The sequence below is a fragment of the Stegodyphus dumicola genome, chromosome 1 (assembly GCF_044657685.1).
Source record: "Stegodyphus dumicola isolate Sdum_Otavi_A_Nest chromosome 1, ASM4465768v1".
NCBI lineage: Eukaryota > Metazoa > Arthropoda > Arachnida > Araneae > Eresidae > Stegodyphus > Stegodyphus dumicola.
This window is the reverse complement of record NC_140768.1, coordinates 23188186-23205725: the sequence shown is the minus strand read 5'-3', so window position 1 is coordinate 23205725 and position 17540 is coordinate 23188186. Positions and strand designations below refer to the sequence as shown.

The 17540-nt window shown below is 35.0% G+C and overlaps 1 protein-coding gene across 3 annotated transcripts in view; it reads left to right on the top strand.

Annotated features, from left to right (window-relative positions):
* Positions 1–17540, top strand: part of LOC118191037 (dual specificity tyrosine-phosphorylation-regulated kinase 4-like) — a 74096-nt gene that overhangs the window by 19801 nt on the left and 36755 nt on the right. For all 3 annotated transcript variants that reach the window (XM_035361826.2, XM_035361824.2, XM_035361825.2), the window contains exons 2-6: positions 260–519; positions 2814–3103; positions 7719–7882; positions 11511–11647; positions 11732–11872. In XM_035361826.2, coding sequence (XP_035217717.1) covers positions 260–519; positions 2814–3103; positions 7719–7882; positions 11511–11647; positions 11732–11872 — 992 coding nt within the window. The remainder of the gene's footprint in view (positions 1–259; positions 520–2813; positions 3104–7718; positions 7883–11510; positions 11648–11731; positions 11873–17540) is intronic.

Below are 17540 nucleotides of genomic sequence, written 5' to 3'. Positions count from 1 at the left end.
GTTTTAACAAACTAATTATTTAAGGTATTCTTAACACATCATTTTTACAGTTGAAAATATGGATTATGAAATTTATGTTCTTGAATTATTTGTAATATTCCGTATGCATAGATAGACTGAAGTCTATCTATGTACACGAAATATATTTTACAGATAGACTGAATATATTTTACAGCCACTTGCTTTTTAAATCTTTAAATAAATTTTGGGTAGGTCGCAGATTTTAAGAATAGTGCAATTTTGTTTGTATATCCAACAGAGTCCGTCTTCCTCGAGGAGAGACCGTGTGTCAAGGCTGGGCCGGGCGTTTGTCAAGCACCTACAGTTTCATAAGAGTCGGCCTATGGCCGCTCTGGCCTCATTGACACATCGCCTCTCTTCGTCCAGCAGCGACAATCCCCGGAAAGGACTGACTCTTCTAGACAAGTCGTGTAGCCTGCCGGCCATTGCACCACGTTTGCCCAGGTCCAGGTCTAATCATCATCGGCAAAGTACATCTGGTAGCAGCTCTTCTTTGGGGTAAGTACTGCTTCCTTTGTTTCTCTCTATGCGTATAATCATCTTATGATTATTTCTTTCACGAAGATCTTAGTAAGTTTGGATCTAGTAAGAGATTTAACTTAAAAGTAGTAAAGCATTTTAAACAGCAACTTCCACTTATGTCTGGAGATACGCAGACACTTGAAATCACGTGGCCCTGTGTGATTTATTATTCGCTACAACGGATTTTGTGATGAGTGAAAATGGTAAAAAATGGAATATAAATAAACTTATATGAAAATTCTACAAATATCACACGAATCTACAGAAATTTTATTTTTGTTTAAGAATCTACAGAAATTTTATCTTTGTTTAAGAATCTACATATATAGTATATATTATTTTTGTTTTTGTTAAGATCTATGATTGAAAGAAACATAAAATTCAAAAGTGAACTTTAATTGTTTCAGTTTTATAAGAATTTATAGCTTAAACGAGAGAAATTTAGTAGATCAGAATTACAAATTTTTAAAAAGAAAATGATGTAGCTCAAAAAAATCCAAAGGTTGTCGATATTAAACAATGAAAATACCCTTTTACTTTCTTGTATGAAGTAAAGGAAGTATTGTAATTGCGAAAATTTCGGGTATCATATTTCAACAAAAATATCCATTTTGACCTCTCTCGAAATCCATCTCAATTCATTTGAACGATGTTCTTGCGTGACGTTTCTACGTATGGAGAGGAAAAAAGACTCTTTTTCCCAAAATGGATTATAAACTTAATTTAAAATGGATCCAGGAGACATTTTTTCGTGACCTCTGTACGTACGTATGCATGTATCTCACACAGCTCAAAAGCGATTAGTTTCAAAACATTGGAATTTTGTATATGAGACTGCTATAACATGTAGTTGTGCACCTCCCTTTTGGGTTGCAATCCGGCGCACCATACGATTATTTATATATGTACCCGCGCTGTTACCCGGCTCACTGAGCTGAGTAGTTTTATTCTTATATCGTGGCAAATTGTCCATTTTTTACTTTAAAAGTGATTGAATTGTGTTGTTTTTACGCTCCAGTTAAGGTTTTTATACCTTTAGTTAATCTACAAGCAATTTTTGTAGAATTATGAACAATTTAAAAGTATTTCAATGGTACTCATATCCGCCATTTGTTTACATTTGAAACTCTTAGCAGAACAATGAATTAAGTCCTTTTCTGCACCAACTTCAGTGTCCTTTTGCTGAGTGGAACCAAAAGTAAACTTTCAGTTTTGTGCACCGAAAAATCTGTCTTCCTGCCCTCTAGCCGAATTGCTTGTTTTCACCTAGAAACAATAATTTTAATTGTAAAAATGACTTTTTAACTGTATTCAACTGTATTTGTTTTTTTATTTTTTCCTGTATTTTACAATTTTTAAACGAAGATGTGTTGAGTTTTTATGTATATTTGCCTTGCCGGGAAGTGAGAACTGAATTAAATGAATGAGAAACCTCTCATTCATTTAATTAAAATGAAACTGGAGGAAATAATTTTAAATGAATTGCAGGGAAAATGTGTGTAATTTAATAGGCTGTATAAGGGAGTTATGTGGTGTCAACATCAGATTTTGTTTAAAATTTTCATTAACTCTTATTAAGAGGAAAGCTTTTAAATGAAAAACAGGTATTAAATTTCTGAATCTCTCTCTCTATATATATGTAGATAAATAGATATAATAATGTAATTTATAATTACATAGGCGTATGCTCCATAAAAGATTTAACACGATAATAATAATAAATTAGATAGAAAGATAAGGTATATAGAGAGATAGGTCAGTAATAAAATGACAGCACAAAATAAAATCGATTAAAGGAAAATTATATTAAGCTGAATCCCTGTCGTCTGCCATAAACAGAACCAACACTATTGTGTTGTAATATGTAAATGATGTTTTCTCTGTAAAGCTACGCATAGCAAAACAAAAGCGAAAATCTTCACACATAAGTTCTGTAATGCAATGGACTTATAATATTCCTAATGCTATGTGTAAGATACGTAAAAGAAAAAGAAAATTTTGAAGGATGACTTTTTTTGAAGTGCAGGGTTTAGTAATGTTTTGTGCAGAGAGAAAATTTGTATTTTATTTGTTTCATTATGAGCAATAATTAATTCTTTATTTATATTAATTCCTCTCCGTACGTTGTTCCTTTGCATACACACTCTTCGTAGATTTTTTTTTGTTTTATTCATTTTATTTTTCAATTTTATTGAAATTGGTATTGGATTTTTTAATGTTTTATTATTTATTACAGTTTTTATTAAATTATTAATTTATTATATTATCAGTTCTGAATCATGCAAGTCCAAGGCTCCGTCTTCCTCTTCCTTACCGAGGGTAACGAGATCACAGTACAATCTGCGCTGTCCAAATGCAGGGTCGGATGCCGACTCCATGTCTCGCATTTCTCTGTATCTGGAAGAAAGGCGACTGTTGCTAAACGCGAGGGAAGGGCAGTTGGTTGACTTAACTCCAGACGATACTCCACCACGGAGAGTGGAATTCTACCGCAGAAGAAGTCCATCTCCTAAGCCCAAAAATGATCCTTATGGAAGACGGTTACCTTTAAATCCCCAAGGTAATTCCCTATTTATGGTTATAATAGGATCTTAATTATCCAACGTAACCTAGATCGATATTCACTCTCAGTTGAATATATGTCATCTAATTTGTTGTGTTAATCTCATTCCAAGTTTAAACTAAGTAATTTTTTTCACTTATCTTTCAGCGTGAGACTATGTACTTTCAAGAATTAGTTACAATTTAATTCTTGGAATGAGCCTTTAAAATATGCTTGTAAATTTGCATACTTATAGATATTGCCACCTTCAAAAGGCTGATATTTCTATGTCTGAAAATGGGTCTTGAATTCATTTTTTGAAACAATGTTGAGTACTTGTCTCGTTTTTGTTAGATATTAATTACATCAGAAATCTGAATAATAAGATATTTTTTCCTTCAGGCTCAAAGATTACAACAGATTGAAAAAGTCTAGAATAAGGCGGGTAGTTGCACTTGGAAATGCAAGAATTAAATTACTGATCACCACTTACAGAGTTGTTTTAAGATCATAGAAATGGTAGCTAATTATACCTGTTTCTTGTGTCACTTGCTGATTCTTCCAGGAATTTTCTTCAACAAATGGGAGCTTCAAAAAATTTTCGAATCAGCTAGAGTATGCTAATAAATGGCCGCGTAAGGTTAAGCTATAATGACCTTCAGTCTTGATAAGGCAGTACACCGAGAATTGTGTTAAGATCGGGAGTTACAACAGAGGTGCTTTGAGATCACGTTTGTGCTGTAGTCTACGATTGAATAGTAGATGCAAAGGTGGAACAATAATCCACATGAAATTCTGTTTTAAGCTGAGAAAATCATCCACAGAAACACTGACTAAGCTTACTGAGCGCCGCCTGAGATAACCACTGACCTAACTTTGTTGTAAAAGTCTTACAGTGTTAGTAGTCATCCTGGCAGAAGGGAAAATTTCCTCCGTGTAAGAATATACATATAAATATTACATGGGCATACAAGGCCTGTGAATAAGCATAGATATGTTGATTACAATCATTGTCTTGTACAAGTTACATATGACAGATACATAAAATCATGACAGCTATGTGTACATTTAGACATTATATGAATTCATATTTACAATACTTTTACTGAGATAATCAAAATTAAACTTGTAATTCATTTACACATTGACTGGATTTTCAATATCATTTAAACTGCTTTACAATATTATTTTTATCAAGTACATATAAACTGGATAGTAATATGCTTACATTACAATAGTTTTGCTCTTACAGTCCTGTTATTATTCTACGGGGTGAGCTATTTTCCTAGTGTTGATGTTCAGTTGTTGTAGTATTTTGAATTGCTATTAAAATTATGCTGCGAAGATACAATTCTCAAGAGAGGGGGAGAATTTCTTAGAATCTTGCTGAGCAAAGCCTGATTACCTCCTCTATTTTAGTTTTCGTCTGCTTGTTGCCGCGGGTATTCTCTGCCCATTGCGGCCAGTATTCACTGCTTGGCATTTTTAAATGCAGTTTATTGGTTTGTGGGCAGTTGAAGAGGAAGTGATCTGCATCACCTACCGCACCACATTCACACAAATCTGATGCTCGTATGCCGAATCTCTTAAGGTAATGTGGGAAGGGACCATGGCCAGTGTAGAATTGAGTTTGTGCTCCGCTGTATGTATTAACTGAGCACGTGACTTTTGGAAAGAACTTGTAGGTTCTCCTCCCTGTGCTTTCCCTTTCCCATCTTTTCTGCCATTCTTGAAAAAGGCTATTGAGCGTGTTTTTTTTAAATAGGACTGCGGAACACTTACTGCGCTTTCCAGTCTACTGGAGTCATTGGCAGCCGATTTCGCAAGCAGGTCTGCCGCTTCATTGCCAGTAATACCCACATGAGCTGGAACCCAGATCAGGATAGGTCTGTCATCTGGTGGGATACTTAGAAGAATTTTCTGAATATCTTGCACCAAAGGACTCCTTGTCTTGTGCCCTCGGATGGACTCCAAACTTGAGGCAGAGTCGCTATATATGCTGACCTTTAATCCTAATTGATATTTTGCCAAATTGATGGCTGCTTTTAATGCAAGAAGCTCTGCCTGAAAGACGGTATTTTTGTCTGCCAGTCGTCTTTCCCAAGTTTTAACCATTTCTCCTTCTTGGAGTACACAGTAGGCGCAGCCTGTGCCTTTTTCCGTCTTTGAGCCATCTGTATAAATGGCAAATGCCTTCTCATTTGGCGGCGTGTATTGCATGTATATTGTGTGCGATAAATCAGTATCTGCAGGGTGTCCAAGCATGATCGGCTTGCGCTTCTCATAGTCTGTATGGTAGAATGTCTTTTGCCACAGAGAGACGTTATTTTCTAGGCGCAATGTCCTTACTAATAGTGATTCTCTCTCCACTAGAAGGTCCAGTGGAGGGATACCCGCCAGCACTTGCAGTGCCGCAGTTGGGGATGTTCTATAACCTTTGCATATGATCAAAAGTTGCATTCTTTGTATGGTGAGAAGCTGTCTTCTCATGTGGGCAGTAAGCTTCCTTCCCCATATGGCAGCCCCATATAATATGATCTTTTCTGAGATTGTTCTGTACCAGCTTTTGAGCATAGTGATTGGAGTGCCCCAATGAGGTCCTGATGTTCTAACCATGGAATTACTAATTTGATTTATTTTCTGCTTAAGCTCTTTAATATGCGGTACCCAGGAAAGCCTATTGTTAAATATAATACCTAGATATTTAAGGTCAGTGACCTTTTTTATAGAGACTCCATTTAGCTTAATGTTGGGAATCCTATTTCGCGCTCCATGCTTACATATAAACAGTTGTTTAGTTTTATCTGCTGAGATATTTAATTTGTGCTGATTTGCCCAGCTTGCAAAAGTATTGATTGCGTTTTGTGCCTTTAACCTAATGTCCGTGCTACCAGAAATGACCAATAAAAAGTCGTCTGCGTACGCCTGGATACTCACTCCTTGCTGTTGGTCATAAAGCGCAAAGGCTGTGTTCGCTACAAGATTCCAAAGTGTAGGTCCCAAGCAGGAACCCTGGGGACAGCCTCTTTCCAACTTGACTTTGAGTACATCATTGTCCGTTGTAACCTGTATCCAACGATCCTGCAAGTAGCTGCGTATAAGATTCAGGATTTCCTTTGGGCATTTGATGATGTCTAGGCATTCGACTACATCTGGCCACCACAACGAGTCGAATGCCCCTTTGATGTCCAACGAAATAACCAGTGTGTCCATATTGTTGTCTTTGTTCTGCTCTATGTTGTCTAGCAGTTGTTTTAAGGCATTATCTGTGGACTTTACTGCGCAGAAGCCATATTGTTTTTCGTTTATAGACTTGTTCCTGCACATGTGGAAATTAAGGCGTTGCAAAATTACTTTTTCTGACTAAGCTTACTGCGATGAGGTAATGAATCATATTCAATGTTTCGAGCCACACACATGCTTCATAGGCAGCAGAACGTCCTTTGCAGACGACGAACGATCTAAAGGAATTTCAACAAATGTCATCCCGAAATAATCGGAGGACAATCAAAGGTATTGCACACATTGTTGGTACATCGAACGGGTCCGAACAGACAATCCTAACATCGGAATTGAACCTGCAGAGTGTTTCTGCCAAGTTGTCACCCCTCTGCCAGGATCAACGCAGAGAACTCTGAGAAGCTACTGGCTAAGTTCTGTACCTAGGCAATCTTGGCCACAGGGGTATAAAATTATTGAGATCAGCGGTTCCCCGTGACTTGTGGGTGTTTTCAGGAAACTGCCCTCGTATTCATTTTCGAGAGGCCCACAGGGTGAGGTGGTGTAAGCCCCGTGTCAGACCTAGTGCGGGCTTCGGGTATCCTGAGTAGTACTGGCAGGTAACATTTCTGACGACCTGTCAAATCTTCAAGTGTGCATGCTCCCACCACGGCGTAACCTAGGAAACGGGAGAGGTGACCCCGCGACCCCAGTCGGTAGCAGTGGGTTTTGAGAGAGTTCGTTTAAAGGCTGCTGTCTCGGTTTGAGGGTGCCGGGACAGCAGCAAGTTTGACATTCTGATCTCCTCTCTTAGGAGGAATTAAACGACCGGATGACCCGCCTCCTGCCAAATATTCTTTCAAGATGGCATCAGTCCGTATTGTGCCATAAATCATATAGTGACGGTATACATATTCTAGTGACAATTTACCCTTCTGCTTACCTCGGAGCAGAAAGAATATCCAGTGGTAGTATGTGAAGATCTCCGCGAGCGGTACAGCGACGTCGAGCATCATCAACAGTTGCGAGATTTAGCGCGAATCGCAAAAGATTATGGACACACTTATGTAAAATAATTTATTACCTCAAATTTCAGTTGTGACAGGAATGCTATAACTGGTTCGTTGTTGGCAAAGTGGCAAGTAGCTATTTTGAAGGAGATGATATTCAGATATACTAAGTAATGCGCTTTTTTGGCACTAGATCTAGTCCGGGAATATTTTAATGAACCTTTTTATTTATCCGTAATCGTTCGATAAACGATCTTTTGAATAATCGATATTCGGATAAATCACTCTGTACAATTAATTTTATTTATAATTCATTTTTTAAATTTTAAACTTTGTTTTATGAAAATATAAAGAAGTTAAAGAAGGAAAATCTCATTTATTGCAAAATGCTTTTTATCTTGCAGAAGCCTTGGCATATTATGGGACTCGTCTTAATAAATATGAAAGAGCAGAAATCTCTCAATATCCTCAAGTGTGGTATCTGGGTTTGGAAGCAAGCAAAATCGAAGGAGAACTGCGAGGCGCACAGAATTGTGGATATGATGATGACAATGGCTCCTACATAAAGGTTTTCACTGACAAAGATCTTTGTTTTCCTTAGTTCTTAACAATCATCAGAGTGATAATATTATTTATTTTGGAATTAATCAAATCTAATAAAAAGTAATATAATTATTTTTTAGATCTGGGCTAAACACAACATCATTCTCCACTGTTGATCAGAAATTTACGTGAGAAAGATCTGCTTATGATGTATTATTAAATATGACTATTGACAGGACACCAAACTTTAATAAAAGATGCTACTTGAGAAGAAAAATCATAATTGTTTCTTGAAGCATTTAAAAATTACTTAGTATTAGTTAAAACTTATGATTTAATATTCATTCGCAACTATTACTTATAACTATACACTTCATTAGAAACACGTTCCGCAAAAATGATACCAGTTAGCCTATGAAGAAGAGCTTTCTGATTGGTGCTTCTTTGCTTTCTATGCTTACAATGAATCCTACAAGTTTCTATTATTAGAAAATTATAATAATGTTCTTCTCACTTCAACGAAATTTTAACGTTTTTTAATTCCAATTTAAATGACTTAATTTTTCTCCAATAAGCACGGAACGGTTTTAAATTTAAGAAAACCTGATTTAAATAATATAAACGGAGATTCATTGCTCATATATTATTAGGGTCTCGAAACTAAACGTTTTTGCAGTCTTATTCCTTATAGACATCCTACACTTGTTTTTGATTATTTTAAGAAGCTTAGAGTTCGCAGATTCATTAGATGAGTAAATAAATGTTAAAAATGATAAAAATCTCTCCATTCTTTTAAAAAACTTACTTTAATACTGGGAAATATATAGTTCCAAAAAATCTGCAGTAAGTTATGAGATAACCCAATTCAGTTTTCATGCGATTAATGTTAGAAAAGTTAATTTCGAGCCTCACTAAGTTTGTCTACCTAAGACCTCTGCTAAGATAACATTATTAATAAACTGTCTGATAATGCAACCACTCGTCTTACTGGTGGCTGAGGTTTTTCTTCTTTGGAAATTTGTGAGAGATGAAAAAAAATTCATGTATGCTTTATAAATTTATTTAGCTTTGAAACTGTTAGTTCATATTTAACTATCTTGGTCGTTAATGCATGTTCTTTGAACTGGAGAAACAACTGGACAACTGGTTGCCCTCACTCATTGCTTAAGGGAAGCGGTCTGTTTAAGGCTTAACAGGTAAATGTGTTCTGGTTGGGTGGACAGGATGCTTTTTGCCTTTCACCATTGATCTTGCCTATCTTACTTTTCAAAAAATGACTCAAAATAGTTTTGACTCAATAATTTTCTTTAATATTGACACACTGAAAAGGGTCTCAGTAATATGAAGATTATTAGACAAAGAATGCAGAAAACTAGTGTGTAAAATTAAATTTTTCTATAAATATCTCGACTTGCTCAATCTATGAAGTTATCCTATAATTTAGTTATAATTAATGATGGGATTAAATTTATTACGAACTACATAAATGAGTATAATGTACTTGTTATACACAGTAGTTTAAATAAAATTATGTAGCATAGTAACTGAATATTTAAAGTTAATCTTCTTGCAGCGGTTAAAAAGAGCTTGACCTAGCTAAATATCACAGAAAAGGTTTTATTTTAATATGATCTCTATCAAGTTTGTGTCGGACATTAAGTTTTAAAATGACTTATAAATATCAAGATAAAGTGTACAGTTTAACGTCAAACTGAACTTGACTTTGCTATATAATAACTAGATTCTTTACACAGTGAGTTTTTACCTCAATAGAAATTTTAATTTCCCGTGAACACAATCAGAATGCAAAAGTGTTAATTTTTATTCGAAATTTCATTATAAATTACTGAATTTAATACAGACTTAAATCCACTGGAATTCGTAAATGGACAAATACAAAATAATTGTAAATGATTATGGAGCCTTATTATGGAGCTTCGATTTTAATTAAAATTCCATCAATTTCGAGGGTGATCTGCTTTAGCAATATTTTTTATGTTTATGAAGAATCATGAATTACATTGCCCTTAAATTTATCACGTTTTATGTAAATCTAAGCTAGTTTAAGTTTGCATTTTTATTTACTTTTATATCAATATTTATTTACAAATCTTACACTCTTGATTCTTGCTTTTCCTTAACCAGTAATAGTTTATGTAGTCAACAGTCTTGTTGATAAATTAAAAAACATTCTGTTATAGCCTATTTCGTTACTAGACGTTTTCATAAAGTTAACAGGTGTAGAGTTTTTTTCTTAATTTCTAATAGCAGATTATAAAGACAAATCTAGACAGAAAAAGCAAAATTGAAAGAAACAAACAAAATTAACGGATACCACCACACTGTGGCCTTCATGAAAATTATAGGGCAGATTTTTTTGGCAAAGAAAGAGGCCTATATTCTCCAAATAACCGACAACCATATCACGTTTTACACTGCCAAAAGAGTAATAAAAAGTTTCTACAGAGAAGCCTTTTGGAAAGACGTTATCGATGAGAACAGTTGTCAGGACTTGTGTTCCTTTTTATCTACTTTGGAAACATGATATGTCCTGAATAGGAACAGGGAGCTTAGTCAAGCTATGCTCAAATATGTGGGGAATAAACAACACTAGCAGGAAGGGTTTACTTTACCCTTTATTCTCTATAAGATCACAGGTGCTCCCGCACTTCGGGATACAGAGACCAACCACTTGTGGTCTGAACTTAAAAATATAAAACTACTAACTAAAATTCTAAATAAGAGCTAACTTTGAATTAGTTTACAAATACCTAACACTAAGACTGGCCTTTTTAAAAGGTTAGTTAGGTAGTACGCAAACTGCCGAAATTATAATATGTTTTAAATATGAAGAAGACTAAACCTCTGGCCTTAAAGGCAACTGATTGAAACCTCGCACGGAATGCAGTGGCAAGGCGGCTCACTTTCCTCTCTCTCTCTTGGCAAAAAGCGACAACTTAAATACTTGGGCGTTAGCAACTACAATTTGCATAAATAAGTTAACACATTTAATTCTGGTCTGAAGTGGAAAATAAGAAAAGATAGTAAAGTTTTAAAATAAAATAAACGTTAGTAAAACTTAAGATCCTTACACAATCATAAAGTATAGATTAATAGAATTTGGACACTCCATTATGGCCCAAAAAGAAATCTGTTTCTAGTATCTTTCTTCTTACTGCTCTTCATGGTTGCCTTTTTAAACATCTGCATCAAATGAACATTATCCCAACTCCAGTTTGTAAACTGTGAAAGCTTCATAAAGAAATGGATATCTCAAAAAAAAAAAAAAAAAAAAAACTTTTGGTGTAAGGAAAAGTCAGTCAGTCTATCAGTTTTTAAACTTGCAACTGTAATTGAAGAAAAGTGTCTCATCCTAGATGTGGGACAGAGAACAAAACAATAAATTTCTTTTCCAAAAATATAACTGAATCTGAAAAATAATTTAGAGAAACGTTAGTGTTTCCTATGAGTTTTGCAGAAAGGTTTTCGACTACCCAGGGCAAAACATCAAAATAATTGTTTTGATGTTTTTTAAAATTTTCTGTTTTTGAAACACGCATTTAGCATACTTTCATAATTGTCAGTAGAGGAAATGTAAATGCTCTAAATACCTCAAATACACTTAAGGTTTACAAAATCATCATGATTTATAGGTTCTGCATGATCACATTGCATACCGGTATGAGATATTAGAAGTCATTGGCAAGGGATCCTTTGGGCAGGTTATTCGAGCGCTTGACCACCGAACGGATACACAGGTGGCGCTTAAGATCATCCGAAACAAGAAGAGGTAAGTAAGAAAACACTCTTTAGACACTATATTTTTATAATGAATCTTCCGTTAGTGTTATCAAACTCACACACTCATTTCCAGGTTCCATCAACAAGCGTTAGTTGAAGTCAAAATTTTAGAGCAGGTGACCAAGAAAGATAGGGATGGATTTTTTAATGTTATTCATATGCTCGACCACTTTTACTTCAGAAATCATCTATGCATCACATTCGAATTAATGGGGTAAGTAATATTCTTGAGTAACTAATATGCCGGGTCGAATTATATCCTTAAAATATTTATTGATTCTATTACAAATGAAGAAAGTTCTACCAATTTCTTATTATAAATCTTTTGCTAAGGACATAATGTGAAAGATACACTTAAGTGCTTTTGTTATGACTTTGTAGGGAAATTAGGTAATTTTTGGAAGCCGGAGAGATGAAAAATTAGCAAACGCCTTCGCCGGGAATCGAACCACGGACCTCTGAAATACCGGCTCAGTGTGCTGACCACTACACCACAAAGGCACGCTAGACAGGAGGGAGAAATACCTTATAACTTTTCTAATTGGTTTTTATAATAATTATTCAGCAACGTGAACGAACTCAATTAATACAATGTAATTTAAGATATTTATTACAATGTTAATTTTTTGTTCAAATATACTTTTTCTTGATGTAACGTACTTGATGATGTTCGGTTGATATGTGTAAATGCTAAATAAAGTTATCGTTGTTAATTAAAAAGGTTTTCGCCACAAAGTTTGTTTCCATTTTCCAACAGTTATTAAAATAAACTAAGAATGTATGTGATTTTTAAATAATAACTTTTTCTTGCAGTGTGATTTCTTTAAAATGTTAAAAGATTAGTGCACTCATTTTAACTTGATGATTGAATTTAATAAAAGATATTTTTATAACATTTATGATAATAATCATAAATAACCGAAAATCTAGAATACTGTATTAAGTATTATGATAAGCTTTATCTGCAAGATCGGGATACTGAAACGACGTAGCTAACATACTGAACACATTTTGTTATCTAACACAGCGAGGCATAAAAAAAATTATGATATATGTTTTCAGCAAATTTTCTAAACCATAACTAACAATTACTATGACATCTAAACTTGCTTTCCTTAAAATGTCATGTTCTTACGGACAGGATTTTCTACGCAGTTGATCGTTTACGTACTACGAGTATCTGCTGTCGTGAAGTTGAAAGCTAAATATAGAATAACAACAAAAGTTTGCTACGGAAACAAAAAAGCAGAAATTAAAAATATTATGTAAAGCATAGAAGAATTAAGCATTAATGTTAATCAAATCTTTTCGGTTATACGCAAGATTTGAGGATGGGCTTCTAAATATTGAAACTAAGAGCGCTCGTTCTTTGCAGTTGATCTGAAGATGAGAACGTCTTAAAAGATCGACAGTTGTTGCTGAAAAATTGTCACTTTTCTCTTTAAATAATAACTGATGAGCTCAACATCAGGAAAGATATTGCTCACAGAATTGCTGGTGGAGCTCTTGAAAAAAGGAAGTTCGTTCTTATTTTGTTACTTCAGCATTGATGCAGAAAAGACAGAAGGAAAAATTCCTGTGTGCCATGATGTCCAAGTGGCAGACATTAATTCTGATATTTTCAAACACGCTGGTCGGAGAACATTCACCACGGCCATAAAAACGTCGTCTTCGGGAATGTCGAGTAAAGACAATATTGGTCACCTTTCTCGACTGATAATTCGGAGAGAAATTTTTCTGAGGAACCCATGGCGAACTCAAGATATAACAGACTTCTAAAGAATGCAGGTCGTAAATCTTAGAACAGCTGAATGAAATAACTGATTTCTCTTGCTAGACAAGGCTGATCACACAGTTTCATTCTTTTCAAGCATTTTCTAGAAAAATGGTGCCACAGTTATCAACTAATTCCCTTATTCATTACGATTTGGACTTCAGACTACCTCTTCCTTAAGCGAAGCCTCATTCAAAAATCATTATAATAGGCGTGAAACCATTTAGAAAACCGTAACAAGAGATTTAAAAATGTATTTCATAAATGAGTTCTACGAAGGATCAAGCAGCTGTATGAAGGTACCCGTTCAGAACAAGTAAATGAGCTAGCTAGATGATTTTTTGTGGTTTTCTCCGTTTACAACCTCAATATTACAACGTTTCCCTTGCATTGTCTTGTACGAAAGCATTAATTCTCAAAAGAAAGCCCTCTACCAAACCAGTTAACCAACTTAGCAGGTAACACAAACAATTGTATGCATCACTGAATAAAAGGACCCTCTCACATAATAGAACCTTAATTGCACATATCGTGAGCTTTAGTCTTTCGGAAATCCACAAAAAGCCTCAGATTATAGACTTTTTTTATCAAACCAACCACTTCTTTAAATGCAATATTTCTAAACTGTTGTTTGCAGTCAATAATTAAACACGTATATAATGATCAAAATCGTAAAAAACAACCTTATATTTAGCGTAGGTATAATGAAACACTCAATCGATTTCGAGGGCAGCTAAAGGTCCCTCCTCATCAGGAGAAAGAAATACATAGAAAGAAGAAAATAGGAATCACAGAAACACGTGGTGCTTATCAGCACTGCACGTGGTTATAACTAGATTTTTAATCAGAGTTGCACTGGCCGCCTACTTTTACTGAGCCAGGCTGTCTGATCAAGCATAAAGAAATATTAGCGAAGTTAAAATAGGGAGCGAGGGGCAAATGCACATTACGCTCAAAATCTGAACTTCAAATAATGGAAAGCAACCACTGAACGGATTTTTATACCCTCCGGTAGTACCAAGTGCGAGGAGGTAACGCCATCTATATTAGCGAAGTTAAAATAGGGAGCGAGGGGCAAATGCACATTACGCTCAAAATCTGAACTTCAAATAATGGAAAGCAACCACTGAACGGATTTTTATACCCTCCGGTAGTACCAAGTGCGAGGAGGTAACGCCATCTATCGGCAAAAATAATTGAATTAAGACAGTAGAATTTTAAAGGCATTAGGAAGGACTGGATTGGACTTCAAATCATTAACTAAACTTTCTAAATCTTTGTGAATGTGAAAAGCCTCAAGAAAATCCAATTCGCCTATGGAAGAAGCCTTTTGGATGATTTTTGCAGACCCAAAATCAAAATTATGGTTAAAAGATATGATACGCTATTGAAGACTTGTTAATTTCCCCTTTTTTTGACATAAGATTCATGTTCCTTGATACGAAACTTCAACGCTCTTTTTGTTTGGCCAATATATCTTAAACCACACTGACATGATATACTATAAATTCCCCAAGAATTCAAGACAGAAACGCAATCTTTTAGAATCGAAGGGTGAATTTTATTAATAGGGGAGAAACCGACTTGAAAATTGAATTTCTGGAGAATCCGTGCAATTTTATAGCTAACAGAAGGATAAAATGGAAGCACGACAAGGTCATTGATATTATTTCTAACAGTGGAATGTCTTCTTTGATGGGAATCTGAAAATTTTTTGACGGCTTTTATCAATAATCACGGGAGAAAATCCACGGTCAATCGCAACTGCTCTCAAATAATTAAGTTCATTGGTAAGCAAAGATTCAGAGGAACAAACTTTTAGCGCGCGGAAAACATAATAGTAAAAAGAAGCCATTTTTTGCTTAACAGGGTGGCATGACTTGGCATGGGGTGGTAAACAAACTGCAAAGGGTTTACGGTACACAGTGGTGCTAAAATCGGTTTCATTGCGGATTATAAGAATATCGAGGAAGGGAAGGGAATTGTTGGATTCAATTTCAAGAGTGAATTGGATGGCTGGATCAATTGAATTCATAATAGATAGAATCTCGGATAAATCCTATTTATAACCGTCAAAAAGTGCGAAAGTGTCGTCAACATACCGAATCCAAAGACGAAAAGATAATTTATCAAATAATATCATCTCAAAATAGTGCATATAAATGTCAGCAAGTACCGGACTGAGAGGATTACCCATAGCCAATCCTTCAACTTGACGAAAATATGCATTTTGGAAAACAAAGTGGGTTTGACTTAGAGAAACTTTAGTAAGCGAAACCAACTCATTAATTTCAGTATGTGTGAAGTGAAATTCCCGAAGCCTAGTTTCAAGACAATTTAGTGCTCCTTCGACCGGAACATTAGTAAACAATGATTTGACATCAAATGAAACCATAATGGAACGAAGTGGGGAAATATTTTTAAGTTTATCAATGACTTCAACAGAATTTTTTACAGTGTGAATATTGTTATCAAGTAGAGGAGAAAATCTGGAAACTAAATATTTGGCCAAAGGATATGAAGCAGTACCTATGTTGGAAACAATTGGTCGAAAAGGAATACCGGTTTTGTGGACTTTTGGAAGAGCATAAAGTCTAGCGCAATTAGTAATAGGCGGAATAAGTGATTTCTTCAACTGAGTTGGCAGAATGTGGGAAGATTTAATAGCACTTTTTACTTTCATGAGGTCCGAAGTTGAAGGATCTTTAGGGATCGAGCAGTATGGGCCTTCATTTATCAATTTAGAGACTCCAGTAATATATGTGTGTTTGTCCATAACAACGATCTGTCCGCCCTTATCAGCTTTAGAGATAATGATATTAGTATCAGAATGAATTTCACGTAAGATCTCATTTTCCTTTTTGCTAAGATTAGAACCCAAAGATTTATTGTTAAAATTAACGTTATGAGTAATTAGGTGGCGGATTGTATCCTTCTGCGTTTCCGAAATTTTGGAGAATTTAAAGGCTTTCTCTATAGGATCGATGATTTGAGGAATTGAAGGTTTAGATGTCTTTGAAAAGTTGAAATTATATTTTAATACTTTTAACTGATCCTCCGAAAGATTCCTATTGGAGATATTAACGATGGAGTTAACGTTTACAGTGGGAAGATCAGCTAGATAATTGGGACTATCCGACTGGTGTGTGAGTTTTTGGAATTTAGAAATGAGCACATTTTTATGCCGTTGACAAACGGTATCGGTTCTAGACCAGGATGTGTGTTCAAATGAGGAAAAATTTTCAGTGGAATTAGCAATTTTTAAATGGAGGTAATATAATTCAAATTCAATTTTAGATAAACGTTTGCGTGTGTCCCTTATAATGTGATGAAGAAGTGCCAATTTGAATTTATGCAAAATTTTTGAAACGTGAACGGAAGCTTTAAGGCTACATTTCACATGTATAAATTTGGGAATGAAATTTTGATGTTTGCATTTAAGTAGAAACTGTAGATGATTCAAGAATTTCGTACGCTTAAGGCGTAACTTACAAAATCGGTTCCTGTCAGTGGACATATTGTGAAAAGGGCACAAGCAAGAAACAAGTGAACAAAAGAAATGTAATTCCGAAAGTCCAAACAAGTAATTACTTATAACATGAAAAAAACACCAATAAATAATGAAGACAATTTTCATCAACAAATGACAAAAACATTGCAAAAGGAGAGAAACATCCAATACTGAAAACCAATAGCCACGTGGAAAGAAGCAACGAAAGTCAAAATCGTGCACGTGGTAAACCGAAAAAATATAGAATTACCTCGAAAATGCCGGTTGATAGCATAAACCAAATCCGAAAAAGTGATGGCCACGTGGAAAGAAGTAAATAATATGGTGCACGTGGTAAAACAATAAACAGTAAAATATTCTCGAAAATGCCGGTTGATAGCACAAACTAGACTAGAAGAGAAACACGCTAATGTGACAATCAAAATCGTAAAAAACAACCTTATATTTAGCGTAGGTATAATGAAACACTCAATCGATTTCGAGGGCAGCTAAAGGTCCCTCCTCATCAGGAGAAAGAAATACATAGAAAGAAGAAAATAGGAATCACAGAAACACGTGGTGCTTATCAGCACTGTACGTGGTTATAACTAGATCTAC